The sequence below is a fragment of the Lissotriton helveticus genome, chromosome 7, assembly GCF_964261635.1.
Source record: "Lissotriton helveticus chromosome 7, aLisHel1.1, whole genome shotgun sequence".
In the NCBI taxonomy this organism is placed as follows: Eukaryota; Metazoa; Chordata; class Amphibia; order Caudata; family Salamandridae; genus Lissotriton; species Lissotriton helveticus.
In genome coordinates, this window is record NC_136068.1 from 779,799,747 (window position 1) to 779,827,018 (window position 27,272).

General features: G+C 45.7%; 1 protein-coding gene across 1 annotated transcript in view; it reads right to left on the reverse strand.

Annotated features, from left to right (window-relative positions):
• The window catches only part of SKP1 (S-phase kinase associated protein 1), a 130,544-nt gene that overhangs the window by 66,311 nt on the left and 36,961 nt on the right, over positions 1-27,272 (reverse strand). The window contains exon 3 of the mRNA XM_078653176.1: positions 18,832-18,905. Coding sequence (XP_078509302.1) covers positions 18,832-18,905 — 74 coding nt within the window. The remainder of the gene's footprint in view (positions 1-18,831; positions 18,906-27,272) is intronic.

Genomic DNA, 27,272 nt, shown 5'->3' on the forward strand with positions numbered 1-27,272 from the left:
ATTACAGCCCAAGTCAAAATCATTAATGCCTTATCCTTCCACATACTGAAGATGCTGAGAAAGATTTTCAAATGGCTCCCAGTTAACACCCAAAATATCACCACCCACACTCTAGCCACCAGCAAACTGGACTACAAGCATTCCCTCTATGCCGGGATCAACAAGCATCTCGTCAGGAGGCTTCAAAACATCCAGAATTCAGCAGCGAGAATCACTCTCAACTTCTTATCCCTCAAGCACCTCACCTCAAGGAGTTACACTGGCTACCCATAAACAAATAAACACATTTCAAACTCCTCAACCAAACTTTCAAGGCACTCTGTCCCAACATAACTCAATAATACCATCTGCTTTTACAAACCTTCCAGACACCTCAGCAGGACTCCTATTTGTACACATCCCACTCATACAAAAAAACAAATATAGTGATAAAGTCTTCTCCAATATCACTCCTAAAGCATTAAACAAGGTGCAGTTACACATCTGAGGCTCCTGCTCACTTCTTGAAATTCCACAAGAAGCTGAAGACCAGCTTGTTCGAGTAGTCTCTTTAGGTACTAGCCTTCGCTAATCTCACACCTGCTTAGCGCCAGGATATCCTCCTGTTTGAGAGAGCACTTTACAAATCAAAATAACCTGACCGGAGAAAAGCAAATTCACTTTATGTAGCATTCACTTTAGACTGGTACAAAACCCAGCCATGACTGGAGTATGCCGATAGTCCGGGTGATTGCTTTTGTTTCCCATGTTGTGTGCTCTTTTGCCTCTGCGCATGCATCCTTACTATGGGACGGGCTCAGAGGCACAGTGATTCACACAGTTGCATGGGGTCACACCCCAAGCAAATGAGGGAACGCTCACTGATATAGCGCTGGCTATGTGTGTGCCAGCGCCATCAGTATCACAGATGGGCCTGCACAAGCATCTGCGGACCCTTCTGTAACTGACGTACTCTGTGTAATAAGGACACAGAAAGATACCCGTTTGAATTTAATTACCAGTTTTAAACCTGTCAGGCATGAAAACTGCTCTGTTGTCAATAAGACGGCTTCCTTTTTTCCAAATATATTGATTTTTTAAACTTCATCAATGAAAGTGCACCACAACAGAATGAAATGAAAATGAAGAGCTACAAAGTTCATAGTGTGCAAAGAAATGGGTGTTAGGCAAATTGCAAAAAGTAAGTAGCCAGTCTTCCTACTGCAAAATGTCAACGCTTAAGTGTGGTAACTGGGACCTTAATCTACTATGAAGATCTGCCTGGAACAGTGGTGATTGAGTTGAAGCCTGGCCTGATTGAAGTGATGAGGGTTGAAGCTCATTACTATAACAATCAGCCCTTACTCTCAAATAACTCTATGCATGCACTGTATGCCTGCGTGGAAGAAGATACGATGTTAATCTAGGGCTTGGAGGCTACCTCCAGAATAGAGAAAATTGGACCCACAGTTTGGCCCACAAGAACGTACCTTTGGCACATTCAGAGGAAAAATCCAGGAGAAGGGCCTGCACCACAGGATCCATAACCAAGATGATCAAATCAATAAATTGCACCAACCCATTCCTAACTGAAAGGCCATCAGGAGAGAGCTATATTGTGGACCCTCCTACAATAGATCATGTTGTACAATCAAATAAAAAAAACAAAAAGGACATGCGGAAATGACTAAAAAGAGAGAAATAAAATGCACATTTTTCTGCCATGTTTAGAACAGATAATTGGTGGAGATCATTCACATCAGTCAGACATTTAATGGTGCTTTCCAGTAGGTCTATCCGTTTACATTGCCTCAAGTCCAAACAGGTGGCAATGCTATCAACTCTATTGAAGCTGACCACTTCCACAATTTGCCAGCGTTTCTAATTCTCAGTGTGCCCTTCTTCTGTATAATACTTTATCAGTGCCCCTTCAACTCTGCATCTGATTCAACTCATATGTTGTCCAATCCTCTTTTTCACAGTTTGCAATGGGGGGGCCAACGTACAATCTGTAACACCGACATTTGAAAACATTTATAACATTGTGTGTGTTCCAAGTAGAAAAATATTTCAACATTTAAGGTTTCTCTGTATGCCCTCACTACAAAGCCACTTATGTTCTTGTATCGATTCTTAACCCATCGACCTTCTCGGCATCCCATTGAGCACTGCTGCAAACCACCGGCTCACCACATGGGAACAACTCAGTACACAGAACACTAATACTCTTATGAACTCCATCCACTCTGAGCACCCACCAACCCATGCCCACATTGACTTTTCAACCTTTGGATAGATGAGATCAGACAACCACCATCCTCAACAGCTCCATCCCCACAGCCCTCTTCCAGATGCATGGAAACACGCAGAGGTGAGAACCACTCCTCAAGAACCCCTCTGTAGACCTCAGCAAACTCCAGAACAACCATCCCATCTCACTGCTCCAGTTTCCCACCAAAGTCCAAGAGAAGGCCATCAACCTCCAGTTCACCAAACACCTGGAGAGAAACAACCTGCTGGACCCTTCCCAATCTGGATTCGGAGACAATCACAGAACCGACACAGCCCTGATCGCGGCAACAGACAGCATCCGCACCTTACTGGACCGAGGAGAATCAGCCACCCTGATCCTGCTCGACCTCTTTGTAGCCGTTGACACGGTCTTCCACCACACAATCAACAACAGACTGCGCCATATCTGAATCACAGTTGAAGCGCTCAAATGGATGGCATCCTCTCTCATGGGCGCACCCAAAGAATCCATCTCCTTTCCTTCACCTCCCAACCCAAGCGCACAATCTGCGGCATCCCTCAAGGCTCATCCCTCAGTCCAACCCCCTTCAACATCTTGCGGACATCGTCACAACATCATCTCCTAAGCAGACAACACCCAGCTCGTCCACTTGCTCTCAGTGAACCCCACAACAACGAAGACCAACTTCAACAACTGTAGAAGATTGTCCCAGCCTGGATGAGGAACAACTGCCTGATGCTGAACCCGGCCAAAATTGAAGTGTTGATCTTCAGGAGACACCTCCCTCTGGAACAACTCCTGGGGCTGTATAGTACATATGGCGCATTTTCCTGGTTTGCACAGGTGCACCTTTTAAAAGGTCCGCCTGGCGCATACAAGGAAAATGCGATGTATTAGGATTAATGCTCTGCCCCAAGGGCAAAAAACAACAAGTGATGGACTGAATGTGGATCAATGTCACACACTCCCCCAGTCAAAAGATCTGGGCCCAAATCCATCGTTTTTTTGCACTCCACACCACCCTGGGTCAGATAATGGCTTTATGCAAATCAGCTCTGACCCTGTTGCCCCATGGGAACAGTCCAGTCCGAACTACAACAGCCATATCTTTCCCAGACCGGAATCAAGCATCCGAGGACCGGACCGGTTTCGAGGTAACACCTCTCTTCAGCCCGGCTAGCTTGACTCCAAGTGGTGTGGAGTGCCTGGGACCCACGTCTGGGCATCCCCAGCGCACTTAGGGCGGCAATTGCAAAAAACAACAAGTGATGGACTGAATGTGGATCAATGTCACACACTCCCCCAGTCAAAAGATCTGGGCCCAAATCCATCGTTTTTTTGCACTCCACACCACCCTGGGTCAGATAATGGCTTTATGCAAATCAGCTCTGACCCTGTTGCCCCATGGGAACAGTCCAGTCCGAACTACAACAGCCATATCTTTCCCAGACCGGAATCAAGCATCCGAGGACCGGACCGGTTTCGAGGTAACACCTCTCTTCAGCCCGGCTAGCTTGACTCCAAGTGGTGTGGAGTGCCTGGGACCCACGTCTGGGCATCCCCAGCGCACTTAGGGCGGCAATTGCAAAAAACAACAAGTGATGGACTGAATGTGGATCAATGTCACACACTCCCCCAGTCAAAAGATCTGGGCCCAAATCCATCGTTTTTTTGCACTCCACACCACCCTGGGTCAGATAATGGCTTTATGCAAATCAGCTCTGACCCTGTTGCCCCATGGGAACAGTCCAGTCCGAACTACAACAGCCATATCTTTCCCAGACCGGAATCAAGCATCCGAGGACCGGACCGGTTTCGAGGTAACACCTCTTCAGCCCGGCTAGCTTGACTCCAAGTGGTGTGGAGTGCCTGGGACCCACGTCTGGGCATCCCCAGCGCACTTAGGGCGGCAATTGCAAAAAACAACAAGTGATGGACTGAATGTGGATCAATGTCACACACTCCCCCAGTCAAAAGATCTGGGCCCAAATCCATCGTTTTTTTGCACTCCACACCACCCTGGGTCAGATAATGGCTTTATGCAAATCAGCTCTGACCCTGTTGCCCCATGGGAACAGTCCAGTCCGAACTACAACAGCCATATCTTTCCCAGACCGGAATCAAGCATCCGAGGACCGGACCGGTTTCGAGGTAACACCTCTCTTCAGCCCGGCTAGCTTGACTCCAAGTGGTGTGGAGTGCCTGGGACCCACGTCTGGGCATCCCCAGCGCACTTAGGGCGGCAATTGCAAAAAACAACAAGTGATGGACTGAATGTGGATCAATGTCACACACTCCCCCAGTCAAAAGATCTGGGCCCAAATCCATCGTTTTTTTGCACTCCACACCACCCTGGGTCAGATAATGGCTTTATGCAAATCAGCTCTGACCCTGTTGCCCCATGGGAACAGTCCAGTCCGAACTACAACAGCCATATCTTTCCCAGACCGGAATCAAGCATCCGAGGACCGGACCGGTTTCGAGGTAACACCTCTCTTCAGCCCGGCTAGCTTGACTCCAAGTGGTGTGGAGTGCCTGGGACCCACGTCTGGGCATCCCCAGCGCACTTAGGGCGGCAATTGCAAAAAACAACAAGTGATGGACTGAATGTGGATCAATGTCACACACTCCCCCAGTCAAAAGATCTGGGCCCAAATCCATCGTTTTTTTGCACTCCACACCACCCTGGGTCAGATAATGGCTTTATGCAAATCAGCTCTGACCCTGTTGCCCCATGGGAACAGTCCAGTCCGAACTACAACAGCCATATCTTTCCCAGACCGGAATCAAGCATCCGAGGACCGGACCGGTTTCGAGGTAACACCTCTCTTCAGCCCGGCTAGCTTGACTCCAAGTGGTGTGGAGTGCCTGGGACCCACGTCTGGGCATCCCCAGCGCACTTAGGGCGGCAATTGCAAAAAACAACAAGTGATGGACTGAATGTGGATCAATGTCACACACTCCCCCAGTCAAAAGATCTGGGCCCAAATCCATCGTTTTTTTGCACTCCACACCACCCTGGGTCAGATAATGGCTTTATGCAAATCAGCTCTGACCCTGTTGCCCCATGGGAACAGTCCAGTCCGAACTACAACAGCCATATCTTTCCCAGACCGGAATCAAGCATCCGAGGACCGGACCGGTTTCGAGGTAACACCTCTCTTCAGCCCGGCTAGCTTGACTCCAAGTGGTGTGGAGTGCCTGGGACCCACGTCTGGGCATCCCCAGCGCACTTAGGGCGGCAATTGCAAAAAACAACAAGTGATGGACTGAATGTGGATCAATGTCACACACTCCCCCAGTCAAAAGATCTGGGCCCAAATCCATCGTTTTTTTGCACTCCACACCACCCTGGGTCAGATAATGGCTTTATGCAAATCAGCTCTGACCCTGTTGCCCCATGGGAACAGTCCAGTCCGAACTACAACAGCCATATCTTTCCCAGACCGGAATCAAGCATCCGAGGACCGGACCGGTTTCGAGGTAACACCTCTCTTCAGCCCGGCTAGCTTGACTCCAAGTGGTGTGGAGTGCCTGGGACCCACGTCTGGGCATCCCCAGCGCACTTAGGGCGGCAATTGCAAAAAACAACAAGTGATGGACTGAATGTGGATCAATGTCACACACTCCCCCAGTCAAAAGATCTGGGCCCAAATCCATCGTTTTTTTGCACTCCACACCACCCTGGGTCAGATAATGGCTTTATGCAAATCAGCTCTGACCCTGTTGCCCCATGGGAACAGTCCAGTCCGAACTACAACAGCCATATCTTTCCCAGACCGGAATCAAGCATCCGAGGACCGGACCGGTTTCGAGGTAACACCTCTCTTCAGCCCGGCTAGCTTGACTCCAAGTGGTGTGGAGTGCCTGGGACCCACGTCTGGGCATCCCCAGCGCACTTAGGGCGGCAATTGCAAAAAACAACAAGTGATGGACTGAATGTGGATCAATGTCACACACTCCCCCAGTCAAAAGATCTGGGCCCAAATCCATCGTTTTTTTGCACTCCACACCACCCTGGGTCAGATAATGGCTTTATGCAAATCAGCTCTGACCCTGTTGCCCCATGGGAACAGTCCAGTCCGAACTACAACAGCCATATCTTTCCCAGACCGGAATCAAGCATCCGAGGACCGGACCGGTTTCGAGGTAACACCTCTCTTCAGCCCGGCTAGCTTGACTCCAAGTGGTGTGGAGTGCCTGGGACCCACGTCTGGGCATCCCCAGCGCACTTAGGGCGGCAATTGCAAAAAACAACAAGTGATGGACTGAATGTGGATCAATGTCTGTCCATCATTGTTGTGTTTGCAGTTACCGCTCTAAGTGTACTGGGGATGCTCAGACGTGAGTCCCAGGCACTCCACACCACTGGAATCAAGCTAGCCGGGCTGATGAGAGGTGTTACCTCGAAACCGGTCCGGTCCTCGGATGCTTGTTTCCGTTCTGGGAAGGACATGGCTTTTGTAGTTCGGACTGGACTGTTCCCATGGGGCACAGGGTCAGCGCTGATTTGCATATCGCCATTGTCTAACCCAGGGTGGTGTGGAGTGGAAAAACGATGGATTTGGGCCCAGATCTTTTGACTGGGGTGAATGTGTGACATTGATCCACATTCTGTCCATCATTGTTGTGTTTGCAGTTACCGCTCTAAGTGTACTGGGGATGCTCAGACGTGAGTCCCAGGCACTCCACACCACTGGAATCAAGCTAGCCGGGCTGATGAGAGGTGTTACCTCGAAACCGGTCCGGTCCTCGGATGCTTGTTTCCGTTCTGGGAAGGACATGGCTTTTGTAGTTCGGACTGGACTGTTCTCATGGGGCACAGGGTCAGCGCTGATTTGCATATCGCCATTGTCTAACCCAGGGTGGTGTGGAGTGGAAAAACGATGGATTTGGGCCCAGATCTTTTGACTGGGGTGAATGTGTGACATTGATCCACATTCTGTCCATCATTGTTGTGTTTGCAGTTACCGCTCTAAGTGTACTGGGGATGCTCAGACGTGAGTCCCAGGCACTCCACACCACTGGAATCAAGCTAGCCGGGCTGATGAGAGGTGTTACCTCGAAACCGGTCCGGTCCTCGGATGCTTGTTTCCGTTCTGGGAAGGACATGGCTTTTGTAGTTCGGACTGGACTGTTCCCATGGGGCACAGGGTCAGCGCTGATTTGCATATCGCCATTGTCTAACCCAGGGTGGTGTGGAGTGGAAAAACGATGGATTTGGGCCCAGATCTTTTGACTGGGGTGAATGTGTGACATTGATCCACATTCTGTCCATCATTGTTGTGTTTGCAGTTACCGCTCTAAGTGTACTGGGGATGCTCAGACGTGAGTCCCAGGCACTCCACACCACTGGAATCAAGCTAGCCGGGCTGATGAGAGGTGTTACCTCGAAACCGGTCCGGTCCTCGGATGCTTGTTTCCGTTCTGGGAAGGACATGGCTTTTGTAGTTCGGACTGGACTGTTCCCATGGGGCACAGGGTCAGCGCTGATTTGCATATCGCCATTGTCTAACCCAGGGTGGTGTGGAGTGGAAAAACGATGGATTTGGGCCCAGATCTTTTGACTGGGGTGAATGTGTGACATTGATCCACATTCTGTCCATCATTGTTGTGTTTGCAGTTACCGCTCTAAGTGTACTGGGGATGCTCAGACGTGAGTCCCAGGCACTCCACACCACTGGAATCAAGCTAGCCGGGCTGATGAGAGGTGTTACCTCGAAACCGGTCCGGTCCTCGGATGCTTGTTTCCGTTCTGGGAAGGACATGGCTTTTGTAGTTCGGACTGGACTGTTCCCATGGGGCACAGGGTCAGCGCTGATTTGCATATCGCCATTGTCTAACCCAGGGTGGTGTGGAGTGGAAAAACGATGGATTTGGGCCCAGATCTTTTGACTGGGGTGAATGTGTGACATTGATCCACATTCTGTCCATCATTGTTGTGTTTGCAGTTACCGCTCTAAGTGTACTGGGGATGCTCAGACGTGAGTCCCAGGCACTCCACACCACTGGAATCAAGCTAGCCGGGCTGATGAGAGGTGTTACCTCGAAACCGGTCCGGTCCTCGGATGCTTGTTTCCGTTCTGGGAAGGACATGGCTTTTGTAGTTCGGACTGGACTGTTCCCATGGGGCACAGGGTCAGCGCTGATTTGCATATCGCCATTGTCTAACCCAGGGTGGTGTGGAGTGGAAAAACGATGGATTTGGGCCCAGATCTTTTGACTGGGGTGAATGTGTGACATTGATCCACATTCTGTCCATCATTGTTGTGTTTGCAGTTACCGCTCTAAGTGTACTGGGGATGCTCAGACGTGAGTCCCAGGCACTCCACACCACTGGAATCAAGCTAGCCGGGCTGATGAGAGGTGTTACCTCGAAACCGGTCCGGTCCTCGGATGCTTGTTTCCGTTCTGGGAAGGACATGGCTTTTGTAGTTCGGACTGGACTGTTCCCATGGGGCACAGGGTCAGCGCTGATTTGCATATCGCCATTGTCTAACCCAGGGTGGTGTGGAGTGGAAAAACGATGGATTTGGGCCCAGATCTTTTGACTGGGGTGAATGTGTGACATTGATCCACATTCTGTCCATCATTGTTGTGTTTGCAGTTACCGCTCTAAGTGTACTGGGGATGCTCAGACGTGAGTCCCAGGCACTCCACACCACTGGAATCAAGCTAGCCGGGCTGATGAGAGGTGTTACCTCGAAACCGGTCCGGTCCTCGGATGCTTGTTTCCGTTCTGGGAAGGACATGGCTTTTGTAGTTCGGACTGGACTGTTCCCATGGGGCACAGGGTCAGCGCTGATTTGCATATCGCCATTGTCTAACCCAGGGTGGTGTGGAGTGGAAAAACGATGGATTTGGGCCCAGATCTTTTGACTGGGGTGAATGTGTGACATTGATCCACATTCTGTCCATCATTGTTGTGTTTGCAGTTACCGCTCTAAGTGTACTGGGGATGCTCAGACGTGAGTCCCAGGCACTCCACACCACTGGAATCAAGCTAGCCGGGCTGATGAGAGGTGTTACCTCGAAACCGGTCCGGTCCTCGGATGCTTGTTTCCGTTCTGGGAAGGACATGGCTTTTGTAGTTCGGACTGGACTGTTCCCATGGGGCACAGGGTCAGCGCTGATTTGCATATCGCCATTGTCTAACCCAGGGTGGTGTGGAGTGGAAAAACGATGGATTTGGGCCCAGATCTTTTGACTGGGGTGAATGTGTGACATTGATCCACATTCTGTCCATCATTGTTGTGTTTGCAGTTACCGCTCTAAGTGTACTGGGGATGCTCAGACGTGAGTCCCAGGCACTCCACACCACTGGAATCAAGCTAGCCGGGCTGATGAGAGGTGTTACCTCGAAACCGGTCCGGTCCTCGGATGCTTGTTTCCGTTCTGGGAAGGACATGGCTTTTGTAGTTCGGACTGGACTGTTTCCATGGGGCACAGGGTCAGCGCTGATTTGCATATCGCCATTGTCTAACCCAGGGTGGTGTGGAGTGGAAAAACGATGGATTTGGGCCCAGATCTTTTGACTGGGGTGAATGTGTGACATTGATCCACATTCTGTCCATCATTGTTGTGTTTGCAGTTACTGCCCCAAGGGCAGCCACAAACTTGCGTTTCCTTGAGGACAGCCCATTCATGTGAAAAACGGAGCAGCTGCTTTAAGGCAGCTCCATGTGTCACAGTGCAGGTGGCAACCTGCCTGCAATTTTAAGGGGGGGGATTAGGATCCCCTTGCAGGAGATTGCAGCGAATGACTGCACCTGCCTGCATGGGGATCCCTGGGGGTTTAATAGGACCCCCTTTACCCACTCTAGAGGGCTACTATCAGGGGGCGCACGGATAGTGCGTCACCTTTTAGGTCGAGCACTATCCGTGCGCCACCTGGCACCTTTGCTTCTGTGCCTGCATCTGTAATATGGCGTGGGCGCAAAGGCAAAGAAGTTCCCTCATTTACACAGGGCCACACCCCCATGCAAATGAGGTAACACCCTCAGATGTTAGTACTGGCGCTTTATGTGCACCAGCGCTATCGGCATTACAGAAGGGGACTCACAAGCCTCATCGGCCCCTTCTGTAATTCCAAAATGCGCCAGGGCACACAAAGTGGGCACAGACATCCGCTACACCCATGGGGCTCTTCGGCAATATGGTCCCTGGTGGCCATCAGAACTCACTCACCCCCACTCTGAAAGACCACGCCTGCAACCTCAGCATCATCCTGGACAGAGAAATCTCCATGGAACGCCAGGTCACTGTGGTCTCCTATGCCTGCTTCCACACTATCCGCATGCTTAGCCATGTCTTCAACTGGTTCCCCATCAGCACCAGGAAAACTGACGCAGGACTCACCTATGCAGGCACCACCCACCAAAATCATTGAGAGGACTCCACTCAATCCAGACCGCAACAGCCAGACTGATCAACCTGCCAAAGAAAACCCAGATCACCCAGCACCTGAAAGATCTCCACAGGCTCCCTATACAGAAAATATGGCAAATCAAAATCCTGACCCACGCCTGCAAAGACCTCCGTGACCAGGACCCACCTATATGAACCACTGTTTCATTTCCACCTCCCGCCCAGGAACCTCTGCTCACCTCGCCCAGATACCACGTATCCGCTGATGCTGCACCGGAGGACACATCTCCTCCCCCCGCTGCCAAGTCCTGGAACACCCTACCACTCCACCTACATACTTCACCCACACGGACTAACTTCAGGAGGTACTCAAGTCCTGTCTCTTTGACTAGCACTGCAGCACAGGGTCTGGATGCCCGCTCAGGTAATAAGCACCGCTATATAAGTACTGACTGACTTTAAATGCAATGTGTGGTAATTCAGTGCATGGATTGACAAGTTAGACCACTGTGCCAATTATTTGACAATCCCCTACTAATAAGATAACTGAAGGTACTTGCTATTGTTGGTAGTAGGTCGAACAGAGACCTCTTCTGTCTCGCCTAAGAGCGTGAGATACTTTACATATGATATTATTAAGAGATGTCTTGTGAAGTGCTATGGCCTGTTCAACCCAGTATTGAGTGACTGTGGGTATTTGATACTATCACAACTGGACTGCCCTGCACCACTGTGGGTGTATTTTTGTTGGTCCATTGGACTGGTCTAGATGTTGGATGCTTGCGTCCCTCCTCCAATATGACGTTCATCGGTTACCAGTTTTCTTGATTCAGACACTGACAATATTTATGCGGGAACTAATCAGCTTCACTGCTAAATGAGACAAGAGATGTAGAGCAGCATGCATCGTGGATTTACTAGTAAGTTTGCAATGTAACATTGCTTGTTGGTTTTCTTTGATACCTAGACAGTATCAGGAGAAGTACTTCTGGTTTCTTAGTTTGCATCAACTTGAAGGTATTTCGGGGGCAATGCTATCATTATCTTATCTGTCACGATCTAGGTTTGCACTAATGACTGTGGCAGATTGTTCCACATGCTTACAAACTCGTATGGGCTCACACACATTGTGCACAGATTGATCAGATCTCAATCACTCAAGGTGTATGTGATCATTCGTTTGATCTCTGGACTGACTTGTATTTATATTTATAACATGGCGGGACTATCAAAATAATATCACTGTGGTCCTCGCTATTACCACGCTGCTGCAGTTTATTTTATTCATACACCCAGTATGATAGAAGTGTGCACTTACACATGAAACTATTTAGAAGGTTTCCTATAAAGCAGAAATAGTAGGATACGCATTTGGACAGGACTCCACTGCCCCACTATGTTATCCGGCAAGCTCTAGAGATATTAGACTTGGTGTGTTTTCTGCAGCATCTCACATTCAGTAGATGGTTGGTGCACTGGATAAACTACAGCTCCTTCGCTAGCGCTTCTCATCACTTCGTTGAGGTCAAACACGGGTAGATGTTGTGAACACTGGTTGCACTATTTATAGTAGCTCCTCAGTTATTTTGCAAATTACTTTTCGGAGAGATGTGTTCCTTTGGAGGTTGTTTGAGACTGTACGTATACTTACCGATACCCTAGGTATGTCACCTGCATAGGGTTGGTGGCTCTCAAACAAGACTGTTGCGAGTTGACCAAATACTTAAGACTTCCTCACTCCTTGATTCTAGGTGCTTTAGACACATAATAAATGGTCTGTCCGAGACCATACAATTGAGACTGGGCTGAAACTTCAACACCCACTACCTTGATACGGAATAACATTGAGGGAACATATGAATGAACATAATCTTCCAACATGTACTGTATTCCAAACTCTTAATAACCAGGAATATGTACAAAGTATTAATCACTCATGTAAAATCACCTACACCAGAACTGCGTCTGCACTTTTCCACTATACAATTTGCACCTTGTATGTAGATCTCATTTAAAGAGCAATGTAATTTCTACCAAGGACTGTTGGGTCTTGATATATAATCATACAAACATTCAACACTGATCATCATACATTTCAACTGAATATTTTGAAGTTAGATTATAGGTATTCCTGGAATGAATCCCACAGGACACCTATTTTTTTAATAATACAGAAAGGAGCAGGCAGGCGAAGGTGCAGTAACCATTTGCTTCACTTACCTGCCTTGATGGATAACCCTTCCCTGGAGAGTTTAGTTGTACAGACTCTTCTATATCCAGCTCCTTTCAAAGGGATATAAGCAAACGAAGCCATAGCAAAGATCCTGCTTCCTAGCTTTTTGGTCCATCAAAACGAGCTACTTTTTACCTGCAACTGCAATTCTTTGTCAGAGAAAGTGCAAATGGTGGCTCCAAATCTTCCGGACGATCTCCGCAATAATTTTGCAGAAGTGATACTTGATGGCCCACCCAGAGGCAGCCAAACACATCCTGTACTCAAGCTGTGCAGTCGTTGGGTTTATCAAGGGCTATCAATTGCCATGCCTGTCTAGCCGCCACTACATTTTCAGAAGAAATCCAGGTGGCATCCTCGGTGAGAAGGCAAATTCAGTCCAGGAGCCCTTTCAGCTAAGTCAGGCTTCCTCTGTGAGCCAGTTTTACCATTACTATATCAAATTGAGGCGATATTCCAGCAATGCCAGCCCTTGCAACCCAAGTAACAGTCCAATAAGGTTCCTTAGCTGCAGGGGTTGGGATGACAGTAAGGGTGGTCAAGGACCGATACAGTCCTCTTCCTCCTAATTCCCTGCCCTCACCAAATCACTTAAGCTCACCATGAAGCATGCATGTGTGGCCGTCAATGGGAGGGTAACTAACAAGCCAGTCATCAACAGGATCCACTGGGTTTTCCAGACAAAGCATGGCACACATCCTTCCCTTCTAGGCCTAGTCTACCATCCCACCCTCTACAAATTCTCCAATCTCCCACTTTATCAGTGTTGACCCATGACCTCCTTCTGCTGCACCAGCAGGAGATTCTCAATTGCCTGCGCAAGGGGGCCAAACAGCTGGTCCAAGAAACTGAGATCAGGCAGTGTGTTACTCCCACTTTGTCAATGTTATCAAGGACAGTGGGCTTTGTCCCATACATGTCTAACCAGGAGAAATTAAAGATTCTCCTTTGCACAGGCCCCATTGTGTTTGGAGCTGAAGAATAGGTGGTGTCCATAGATTAGCAGGGTCCATATTATCCTGTACCAATCATGCAGTTGCACAGAAAGAACACGTGTTGTCAGGTTGCTCCACCCACTATCAACTTGCAGTCTTTACCTCAAAGCTCTTTGAACTGGGTTTATTCTCAATCAACCTTCACAAGTCTTACCTCCAGTCTAGTTGGTGTAGGCTTTCTTTCACAGCAGAGATGGACACGGTTGTCAAGGCCCATCCGCCTCCCCAGCGATATTGGGACATTTACGTATGATCCCCAAATGTTTGGAGGACCCTTCTAAGCCTTAGCAGTCCTATGACTTTTCGGTCTTTTAGTTATCTGCAGCTTGTCGGTCCCTACAGTGGGTGACCAATGCAAGCACTTCATTGGTACCGGTATTTAGAGGGTTCAGTAGTGGGGACTTCCGACGGACATCTTCCCAAAGGCAGCACAGATGTGCAGTGGTGGTTGGTGACTGAACATTTCACTTGCCCTCCACCGGCACTGGCCACAGTGGGGACGGACTCCTCCTTTCTCAGCCGGGGAAGTGATCTTGATATCTTAAGAGATCAGAGCATTGTGGTCCCTCAAGAAGCAGAACTACCAAATGAACCAGCTTGAGCTTCAGGTGATGTGTAGTGCTCTCAAAGCATTCCTTGCCTTTACACTTGGTCAAATAATTCAAGTCCTGACTGACAACACAACAGTGATGTGGTACAACAAGCAAGGTTGCCTAGGCTTACGCCCGTGTGAGGATGCCCTAAAACTGGTCTGGGGCACAATCTTACGTGGTCTGCCTCTGTGTACATCAGCAGCGCACTCATGGAATGTGCAGGCGGATGATCAGAGTCCACTCAGGTATAATTCAGTCCATCTTTGCAGTCTGGCACCGCTCCAAGGACATTCTCCTACCATGAAAACATTAATTGTGCTTTGTCCCTACAGAGAGGAGCTCAGGTAGGCAGGTCCTCCAACTTAACTCAAAACTGTGGTAACTTGAGCTCATTTGCCCTGCCGGGGGAGGTGCTGGATAATCCTTTTGTCTGATACCGCCCCTCCAATCAGTCTGTGGTCAAACTTCGTTTCTTAGTTCGCAGAGGAAATTAATACCCTAAATCGCATTTGTCAGACATGTTGCACTTTAGGCTGTCTCTGCCCCAGCTAGGCTTTGTCCTAGGTTATTTGCAAGACCTTTAAGAATTTGTTTTCCAGATTAGGTATTGTTGATCAAGCATATTTTAATGCACTTTTTAAAAGGGGTGGACCCATTTGTTTTCTCTCTTCACTGTGAATCATGCTACAGTGGATCGTTAACATGGCACTAACTCCCAGAATGTCTTTAGCTAGGCTCACTCGTCCTGCCTCCGAAGGTGGGGTCAACTTTCCAAATTTCTCCGCTTATCACAAGGCCTTTCTGCTACGTCAGTCATCCTTCTGGTTACAGGACCCTGATTCTCCCTGCCCTTTGTGGACAAAGGTAGAGCGCCTTTTTCTCTCACCTTTCTCTTTCGCTGAATGCATCTCCTTTTCCCGTAAGCCTGCCTCAATTCTCACCCCTATTCATAAGTTTACCCTTAAACTCCTCCTCTCCTCTCACCCTCCGCCCCCTACTTGTATTGCTGACTTCCTCACCTCCACTATATGGCATAATCAGTACCTTTTGATCCGGGGTAAGCCCATTTTATGGAAGTCTTGGAGGTCCAAGGGGCTGCTTTGGGTCTCCCAATTGTTTTCACAATCCACCTTCCTACCCTTTTCCACTCTTCGTCTTGCCTTTCACCTGCCCCTCTCTTGTCTTCCCCAATATCTTCTCCTTAAGGCGTCAGTCATGGACGTGTATGTTAAACTTCCTGGCACTCCTCCTCCTACACCTACTCCTGATCCTATTGCTCACCTCCATTCTACTTTACTAACCCTTCCAAAAGCTTCTGTTCTTTATAAACAGCTTCATACACACACTCTTCCCAGATTTAAAAGCAAAGTTGAGGAGCAGTGGGAGACTGATCTTTCCCTCTCCTGGCCAACTCCCCTTTGGGATAGGATCTGGTTAAAGATTCGTAAATCATCCAGGGCTGCTTCCCTAACGCAATCCCTATTTTTCATTTATAACCGTCTATTACACACTCCTTCCACCCTTCACAAACGTTTCCCCAACACACCAGACACCTGTTGGTCATGTACCTCCCCAAATGCTACCTTGTTTCACATGTTGTTCCTTTGCAAGAATGTTCATGCCTTCTGGTTACAAGTATGGGCTCAAATCAATGTCATTTTTTCAACTAATATTCCGTTTTCAAATGCTCATGTTTTCCTGGGTAGCCTTTCTCCTTGTTGGGACTGCAATGACCTAAATGTTCGAATTGTTGACTTATTATTAGCAGTTGCCTTTCAACAGATCACGATCAATTGGAAGTCTACGTCCAGTATTACTTTTAAAGCTTGGTGGTATAATGTGTGCCATAACCACAGACTCGATACTGCTTTTGTTTTTCCTCCACAGATGGCGACTAAACGTGTTGACTTATGGCTTCCTATTACATTGTATTTAGATAAATGTACAACCCGTTCTTTTCGCCCTAGACCTGCTCAGCAGGAAGTTCCTAAACCTCCTTGATACCCTTCGCATTTCTTCATGTTCAACTATACTGTTTTACTGCATAGCCGTATTTGCATTTTATTACATTGCTTATTTATTGTGCCCTTCATTTTTTTATGCTTTCTCATTTATGATTCACTTTTCTATTTTGTATTGCTTATTTCGAATTACATTGTTCTTTCTTTTTATTACTCCATCATTGTAAGTTTCTATTTCCCCTCCCCCTTACTCCCTTATCATTATTTCTCCACCATTATTTCCCTATTAGTATTTGTTCCTAGTCTGTATTATTACCATGCATTTCTTTAATAAACTTGATTTTTGAACTCAACAACGGAAAAAAAAAAAAACATGGCACTAACTATTCTGGTGGATTCATCTTTTCAGCCACAGGACACTTGTCCTTTGGGGCTACGGACTCTTAAAACGGTCTTATTTACATTATCTCAGCATGTTGTGTTAGTAACCTGCAAGCAATATCCATAGTGACTTCTTGCATTTCATCCCCCCCCCCCCAAACACTATCCTGCAGACTAAGATTTCCTTTCTAAAGTGGCTAATCAATTTCATGCAGGTCAATCAGTTACCTTGCAGATACTCTATCCACCCCCAAGTCCCATGGAGAAGAAACCGCACCATTTGGATCCCAATAGGACTTTACATTGAGAGACCCTTTGAGTTTCAGGTTGCTGAATAACTTTGTCCTGTGCTATATTGGCTCCAGGAAGGGGAAAGATTCAGGTGACAGATTGTTGGATCCGTTTTATGCACTGAGATCTGCTATGACTTCGCCATGAAGGAGACCCCTACTCTTCAATCCTTCGGATGGCCCCATGGCCTATTCCACCACAGGAAAGGCCACGTTTTTGGGGTGGTCTCTGGGTGTTCCTATGTTGGATATTTGTAGAGCTGCAACAAAGGGTTCCGTACACTTTTACCAGGTATTAATGTCAACTCCCAAGTCCAGAGACTGCAATTTTGCCAGCTGTGTTACAGGATTTCTTGTTTTGACAACCTCCTCAGACCCTCCGGCTAGAAGGTACTGCTTGGGTGTGGATTTAAGAAGTGAGGAATCTGAAGCAAGAAGTATACACCAAGAGAACAAGTTATCATCCTTTGGTGAGAAACTTATTGTTGGAAACTCAATGTGTAGATTCCGCTCTGAAACCACCTACCTATCCATCATGTGTTGTCTTTTGATTTTTCTTTTTAATAGGGTCTAAAGTTAGCTCTTGCATTGCATTTGCCAATACTATCAGCCTTGCTCTGAAGACATGATAGCAGAGATATGGAACGGACAGGAATGCGCCAGTGCATCACTCCAAAGAGGTCCTAACGTCATGTCCTTCAATGGTTACAGAACTGAACTGTAGCACCATCTATCAGTGCAGGATATTATTTACTATTAACCATTGCAACTATTCCCAGACCCAGGATGGAAATTCAAAAAGGTGCAAATCTATTGGTATCCATCAGAAGCATAAAGGCAGGCATTGCTCTGGATACATTGTATTCTTTTGGTTTTCACCTCTGCTCAACGGATTTATTCAAGTAAATCAATTAGCAAGAATGTCTAGCCTTTCTCAAACGAAAGAAGGAAATAATGATGCTCAGTTGTTAATATATCAACACAACTATGATAGACATTGTACCTCAAACTGAGAAGGTGCAATGTTTTTTTGAGTCCACTACATCTGGAAAGTGAAGGTCCTATAGACTGACTGGCTATTCAGAAGGAATGTTGACGGCTGGACAACACCAATGGGAAGTAAGTCACCTCGGATACTGCCAACAGGGGGTTATTCCAAGAAAAGGCCTTATGCCAATCAACTACAAATTCATGAATAGGTTTTGCATTTATCAACCGTATCAGAGCAGGTGAGAGCACCTCCATGACACATTAATGTTTGGCTTTTAGCAATGCCCCGTTTACGTATGCTGCAAAAATTCCGCTTTGCAATTAGAATTATCTGGTCTTCAAACCAAGGTATGAAATATTTTAGATACAGTTTTTTGGCAAAATTATGACATTTAAACAAAACAGGAGCCTTGCTGGACTAATTCAACTACTGACGTTATCAAGATCATACAACAGTTACTGACAGGTTCACTCAGCTTTTCATGCTTCAGAGATGATAAACTAAGCACCACAGTTTAGGTTAAAAATAAGCAACTGATTGACATCTGTCAATGCAGCGACTAATCTCCATGAATACATGCATCATAAGTGTGCACACTTAGTGATTTAGGTTTACTTAAACTTCATACTGTGATGACGCAGTGCCCATTTCACCAATAATTGGTCTCTCTAATCCTTTGACCTATGCCCAAAAGAGGCAGAAAATCATGCAAGTAGAGTCCCTGGTAAAATGTTTATAACAAAACTGGAGCCACTTTGGAACACTCAAACAAACGCAGGCATCTTACCTTTTTAAGTATAGCTGCATTAACATTTGGAAGGGGCACAGGATCATCATCACCTTCATCATCCATTCCCAAATCTAAATAAATAGGAGGTCATTAGTATCTTCAGAAGATGAACACAGCATATTGCTAATAAATAATCTTGTGGTGTGGGCTATCAATGTTCAAAAACGATGAGCAAGTGTCATGCGTCAACAAAAACTTTAGTAGCCAATGACCAACATCTCCCAGAGCTCCACGATTTTGGAATACAAACTGCAGTCAACATTCCCTCACCCTACTGGTATCATCCATAGGTTTATCATGAAACTTAGCCTGGTTTATATCTTTTTATTACCTTTTTTTAGAAAAATAAGTATTGCTGTACCGCATTTCACAAATATAGATCAAATCGAAACAGTAGTCTCTATTTGCTAATCCAATTCATTTCACAGCTACTCTTCAACTTCATACCATTCATTTTTCTGAGTATGACCCAAGATACCAATGTGCTTTGTGTTTCACTCATGAAAAGCTATCCGTAAAGGCAGGGCAAATACGGCAAAACAAACATGAGGGATAGGTCTCCAATGGCACTCAGGTCATTTTCTCAATGCTGATTTGGTTTCATTAGCAAGTCTATTTGAGAAGCAAGTGCTAATATTTGACATACAATCAGGTTTTTAAATTTGTACCAAACTATATTATTATTCAGTACTTTACCTGGAATATTCACCTTTCAGGCCACTTCGACACACAAGCTGATAGGGGGCTTCCTCAAGATCTGGCAATTCCAACATGCAATAAACATAGAGCGACCCCATAAGAGGCATTCACTACTGTATACTAGCTGTGCGGGTCTAGGTTCTGAACTCCATGAGATGGAGGTATATATACCCGCTGCTCTGCATCCGGTGCTACCTTGGAGCACTCCTAGTTTGGGTGTAATAACAGATGATAGCTAGTTGGTAACAAACCAACAACTGCCGCCTTGAGTGAGGGGAGAAAGGGGCTCAAATACATCCAATTAACATAACCAGAGTATACTGGGATGTTTACCACCAACAAGCATCCTGAGACACTAAACCTTGTGGAAGTGCCAACTTCACACTGAACTGGACTGTGGAAAGATGCATCAGCATTTTTTGACTTCCTCTAAACTTTCATGTAGGACACAAGATTTAAGTGACCGGTTACTATAAATAGGCCTGCGGCACCATATCAGAACACCATTTACTGCAGGGGAATGTATTTATTTACGAGATCTTGTATGGCTACCCAAGCATGGGCTTCCGAGCGCTAATAAGAGACCTGAGGGACGATATACTGATTCATGAAACCAGGTAAGTTGTTAATTGCTTCCTAAAGCTGAGCAAATTTTCATCAGCTCTTAGGCCAATCAAGAGGAAATTCCAAAGCCTGGATGGCAGATAAGCAAAGAGTCGCCCTCCGCTTCTGGTCCTTTTTTATTAAAAGGATTAAACTTACAAGAATGACTTTACAAGTTTCTTCTACATTTCCTCAGCACAGAAGCAGCACATATGTGCTGCCAACCCAGATGTGAAAGGGAAAGGTTAAAGAACACTTTAAGCATAATTCGGATTGTGGTCCTAGTTGCAGTGGTGGGCATACAGTTTAAGATTGTCTCCAGGTGCTAGAAAACTGCTATTGAGGAACAAACCTTGATTTGTACGGCAATCTGGCATGCTCACTCGAATGCTGATCTGCCCAATCACACTGCTGCTGAGAACTGAACACTGCATCGTTTCCCCTAACAAGGCCCTCTTGCATACAGACAACCATCTTCCAAGATATAGCCACTATACTCCCTTGCTTAACGCCTTTCCTTTCTAGGGTTTAGACTACAAACACCCATCTTCAACTACACACTCTGCAGTGCACTGCCAGTAAGGATCTGCCAGCAAAATCAATTTACTGCCAACAGATGTAAAAGTAGAGTAATTAGACTCAAAGCATAGCTTTAGAAGTGACGCGGACTGAAAACCAACAGACAAACGTAAATTTGAAAAAATTATAAAATCATGGCGCTTCGGAGGAATCTATTATGTCACTTGCCATTTCACAGCATCCACGTTTGATAATTTGTCAACTGCCCAAGTCACGAGTTCCAAAAGAACAGATATTCTCTCCGGTCACAGCTGATGCGGAGACAGCTAGCGGGCAACCTGCGCCAGTGTCAGCAAAGCGTGTACCCTGCGGTACATGTGCCGATGCACGTTTTCTCATTGGCTAGTGGCTAAAACCATGCATTGTTAAGAAGTAGCAAACCTAAAGGACAGTTCTGAAAATGGGTCACTAACTGACTCATTAGCAATCCAATGTCCAAGGCAGTGGGCGTCAGCGAAACCAGGCATACATTCAGTGTCCATCTGAAGGTCACCAAATACAGTGGAACGCAGGTAAACCAGACCGGTCGAAATTTTAGAGACCAATTAAGACCCAGATCCTGCAATAGAAACATTCCAAATTCCAACACTGTAGTGTTGGAGCGGAGCCAGCTCCACAGCATCCGATAATACCAGGAACAGGACTAGACCGCCGCAAATAAGTAATAAAAGAAATTGGAATTCTCCAAATAAACTAGAAAAAAAATGGAGTGGATAAAAGCCAGTATTACTCCAAATATAGTGAAAAGAACTAACGAGTCTGGAGCCTACAACCTTAAAAAAGTGGGCAAGGCTGGCCATACTAGAAGCATTAAAGATTTAATGCACAAATTCTCCAAAATGCAGGGGAAGGTTTTTATTTAACAATGACTACATTTCACTAGACGTTCTCGTCATCTGCAATTCGAAGGTCTCACGAGCAGCTGTACAGGCTACTTCTTGATGGAACAAAATGCTTTGAATCGGTTTAGTTTGTTGAAATCTACCTTTTAAGGCCATAATGAGCTATCTACAATCCCATGCAGAGGGGGAAACAAGACTTTGTTGCAACAAGAGACTAACTGGGAAACTGACAAAATATACAGAACTCCAGCACACATTCTGTAACAGTCTTGATCACTGAGCTTTAGATAACTTCCATTAGAGAGTACCGTAATGAAAGGGAGAATTGCAGGAACCGGAATGCCTTTTTAATAACAAGCTAAATTAGGTGCTGAAGTATTACATGCGCCGTAGAATTTAATGCGTTTACAAACTAGTGAATGTCCGACAGTTACATTCTTCTCCAGTAATAAAGACTTACTTATGGACACTTTCACAACGATAAGTAAAGGAAAGGGACCATAATTCATGAATGAAGCTGCTTCCACGAGGTTTAGATCTACCAACAGGGAAATGTTTCATGCAAGCTGTGAACTGAAATTTCAAGATAGGCACTGAAATAACGCTGTGTTAACCACACAGCCGAAGGAGTTTCAGCTATGGTGAATGGGAGTTGTTCTAATTTTTCTAAATAAAGCATTGTGTAGGTCGCATCTTTCATGGCCATCAGTAGTTGTTTACGTGTTAAATTAAAAGGCAGAAACATATCGCTGCAATTCAAGTGATGCCATGGAACGCGCCCATTTGGAGCGGTTGAAGTATCCAGCTAAACTGTATAATAGATCCAAGCTGACTTTGCCCATGGTACAACATTGACATGTCACGCTGCACAACATCAATAACAGATGACAATGCTATTTATTCAAATCGTAGATACGAGATGCCAACGTATTAATATCAACAACAGCAAGCACTTTATCTAAATTATCTTGGCCAATTTGTCTTCAACGTGCAGCAGCTTACATTTGGGATGTTTCCAAATGTAATTATAGGTAGCATAAATAAATCCTTTAGAATGTGTAGATTTGGAACCTAATAGAAAATCTGATAAATTCATGTCCTCTGACAGGAAGGAATCCAAAGTGAAGAAATGTACCATTCTGCACCATGCTAGTTAACTGGTCTAGTTTGTCAAACTCTGCCAAACAGAGGGAATGGTCAGAGAATTAATCTCTTTACTTTTTACACATCTCATACAGGTAGTCTGTTGGACAGTTTCATTGAAGAAAATCATTCATGTGAAAATGAAACAGCCTCGAAATAAGGTGTCTGTGCCCTGAACCTGCAAGGACTTTGCACCCTAAATCTATTTCAAATATAAGTTGTCTTTCCAGTAATCATAACTTTTGAGGGCTAACTGACTGACAAACGAAAAACTGTATAGATGAGCTTAATCTGAGTAAGCATATATTTTATGTTGGGGTTGGAACTAATTTGAAATAATATGAGGTGGGATTTGAAGTGTCACAAACCCATAAAAATGCAAACTTGTCCAACTCCACTTCAAGGGAGTTGCAAAAGACAATGGTCACATTGTGTAGAATTAAAATGCGGATGCAGTCCACTGGCTTTGTGCAGAAAATGATGTCCATACTGATAATAACAGAACATATCAGCATAGTTAGTAGAATTGAGATTATAGTTCCTCGGATTAAAAAACAAAATACTCTAGTTCAGAAAGCATAGAATTTACAGTGTCAACATCCCAATCATCACAATGTAACCCCGAAACTATCACATTACTCATCGAAACGTTGAACACAAATGGTATCTGCAGGAAATCCGTAGGGCTGGATATGTCGAAAGGAGCCTTATCATCCCAAACAATTCTATTAGTCACTGGAACAGCTGAAATATTGACGAGGGACAAGTCTCTTCAGTTTATGTGTTAAAGAATGAGAGGCCAACACGCCGTTAACTCGTTCCAGGAGGTAATGGGAGTTTTTTAACAGTAAAAAAAAGTGGCAAATTCAATTCATATGAACAGAAAAAAACAAGGAGAGTATGGCACAGACATATATCCAAGAAGAACTAGATAGGTGTGTTTAGACCATGAAATTAATACCAAACTCTGTGCTGGAGGCGGATGCAAAACAGAAGAACTGTCTGAAGAGAGGGCATCTTTTTTCATATAATACCCGGAGGTACTCAGCTGGAAAACAGGAAGCTGGGCAGTATGATCTTAAAGATCCAACTCGGAAGGATTGGCAAATGGTGGATCAGTATAAATGACATCCATTGCAGAAGACGTGATTGCAGAAACAGGTACAGTGTCTGTAAAGTTGTAGGCAGAGAACTCAGCCTCTCCCTCCCTCCCCCCTTACACATCCCCCAGCCGGAAAGTATCAGCATTGGTAGTGCTCACAGGCTGCAAAGGAAAGTCCTGTGTAAAGGAATAACTACTCACGTCTCCACTCAAATTTTTCATCTTTTAGTAGTAGTAAAATATGTGCAATTTATGCACAGTATTTCCCCCAATATTACAGCTGGTGACTCACAGGAGTAATGCATCAAGTGTAGGAACTGGGGTCCCCTCTCCATGGTCACAGATTTAGGTGCCAATGACAAATGCAGACCTTCAACTCAAGGTAAATAAAAGGAGTACTAGTGAGTTAGTTAACCAGTGATCTATTAGAGACCTCTGGATGAACGTGTTTTGTACAAATACAGCAGTGAAGTTTAAGTTTTCTTATTTTTCATCATCCGATTTCGTACTATTTGGGAGGAGAGTTTTAGGTAATGAGTATGCAAGGATTGTTCCCCCTGCCTGGCAGACAATTCTTAAAATACGATAGGCTGTCCTCAGCAACACCATTGCAATCTAAAACAGCCTTTCAAGCTTGTCAGAAGCAAAACTGGGACATGATTGGCCCTTACTTACCCCAACTTGCATGTTACAAGGGGTTTGGGCACATGGGAGACTATTCCTTCTTCCCGACAGCCCGATAGTGTAAACGTTAAAGTAGGGGACTGCTCAATTTTGAGAGGACTTAGTATTGCCCAGCACATGATTTGGGACCCCTCTGGAGATTTTAGCTAAGAGCACACTGCCTTCTGGGACTTACAGTTTTGACCCTCACCCTTGTGGTAAAAGATGGGCTCCAACATCTCGGCACTTAAAAGCAGTTTGCTAATAAGCCCAAATTTGTAACTCGACAGCAGCCCGCTAAGCATACATATGCCCTATTTCTTCCCTTTCATATTAGGCTTTTAGAGAACGATTAAGGAAAGCTACATCTCTATACAAGCAAGCAGCTGAAGTAAACACCATAAGTACTTAAAAATATACACAAAGGCACACTACAGAACATGGCACTTCCAAACTTTGATTCATGGAGTGATTGGATCCACTATCAGCACATGAAAAACAAACGCACTTAAGCGTTCAAGAGCAAAACAGTAACAAATGGCTCTGAAAGGCTCCTGGCCTGCAGCATTTTTCGAATTAAAAATTGACACCAGCAAATTAATTTTCTCACCGCTGGAGTCCATTAAAGAGTTAAAAGGCCTCAATCTCTCTACATCGATGTCGCCATTGGCAACAAGTGATGACCTAGTTCTAGGCTTGCACAGGCGCATCAGAGAAGAAAATTGCAAACGTAACCACTTGCACTAGTGAGACATGCACTACTTAAGACACAGGTTACTGTGAACATGCACGTGTTCTTTAGAACATATTAGGACAACTGAAGAATAAACAGAAGCCAAAATACCTGTGTTCTGGGAGGAATCTGTGAGCTCTAGTACTTACCTAAAATACTGAACGTTTCTGTGTAACGTTACAGCACTGTTTATTGTGTTTATACATTAGATGTCGCAGTTCTAAACTTGCATCAACCTTCAACAGTAAGCACAGACTGCGTGCTCTCGTTGTGCCGCAATGACCGATTTAGAGGTAAAAAAAGATCCCGAGAAATTCTGCTAACCAGCAGCGTGGGGATTATGAAAAACCTTGGTAACTGTGCAGCCCACATAGCAGTTATTGCCAGTCACCCATTCCCTGGAAAACTGTTGTGAAAACATTTACCTCAAATACACCAAGTACAGTCAGTAACGCTATGCACAGCCAGCAGCAATAAGGAAGCTATGACCACTAAGGAGTGACTAGCACGCTGAAGGAAGAGGCAGATATAGTACTTCGGGTTACATAAAGTAGATTTTGTGCCAGGGTAAAAAGTTCCAGAACAAGCAAACGGTGGCCAAGGTAGAGCATAAAATAGTTTGATGCAGAGGGGCTGTGAAGGTTTGACTGACGGCATATTGTTTGGGGGCAAGAACAACACATTTTCTATTTATTTGGTCCAAAGTAGGCCAGCAGCATGAACAATTTGCTTACTTTATTTCAGGACGAAAGTATGGTTATGGGAAAGAGGATTATCTGCAGCTAAAGCAAGATTTGTATCCATATCTATAAGTTGTTCCAAAATGTATACCATTCATTAATGCAAATCCTTTACTATTCAGGGAAGCACTCTAGGAAAATACAGTGAGATGTTAACTCTGGGTACATCGCAGTGTGCGGTTCAAGTGTACACATTTACAAAAGTGAACAATCTGAGGCTGTAGTGCTTCCATAAAGCCACGTAATTGTATTCATATATAGGCAGAAGCATTAAAGGAACACTTGTGATTGCTTTCAAAATAAAATGTATATTAAAACAGTGCAACTTGAGAAAATACATGGTTTTATAAATTGTGAAAAAAAACTTTAAATACCATTCCTAATGCATCAATCAATGTGTGTTTGATGCACATGACAATAAAATATGAAAACCCAGTGAAGTGTCGGCGTTACAAGGGTTTAAACAGGGACTTTATTGGCATCTCCCAATTGGGCGACGTATGGGCAGGAGACACATACAGACTTTTCAGGACCTACAGACCCGCTTCTCCTTACACACCTCACAATTCTACAGTTACTTACAGTTACAGCACGCCCTCAGCGCACACATCTCGACAGGCGCCACACTCTCTGAGTTCAGTCCACCAGAAGCACAGGTCATGATAGGAAATCTCTGGAAGGGAGGCATATCACGTATGTACCGCACCCTCACGAACAACAGCCCCACATCTCTAGACCCGCTCAGAGTTCACTGGGAGGGTTGGCTGGGCCCCCTTGAAGAGGAGGACTGGCGGGATGCCCTTATAACTCCCAAGACAATCACTACCTCTGCCAGACTCCGACTCGTCCAGATCTACCATCACCACACTGCATAGCTTACCCCAGAGAGACTACACAGTGCAGGGATGCGCACCTCGCCCGAATGTGGGCACTGCAGGCACCAACCAGCAGACTTCTACCACAGGGTCTGGTCTTGCCCCCACCTCATAAAATACTGGGACTAAATAGAATCCGAACTCACACACATCTTGGGTTGGCATGTACCCCAAGATTCTATGCGCCTCCTCCTGGGCGTTATGGACGGTCTAGACGGGTCCAGTGCAGACAAATTATTCCTGGGGATAGCCATCAAGGTGGCCGAAGAAGATATTACCATGGCCTGGATGCAACCAGACCGCTCCCCCAATTGCTAGATGGCGACGAGGGGAGGACTGGTGCGCTGCCCAAGAGAAGCCTTTATTTGAAGCCAGGGTTTGCCCAGCCAAACACCAAAGGGTATGGTGAAAGTGAAGTGATCAAATGGGTTAACAGGGTCCACATGGATGGACTTTTGC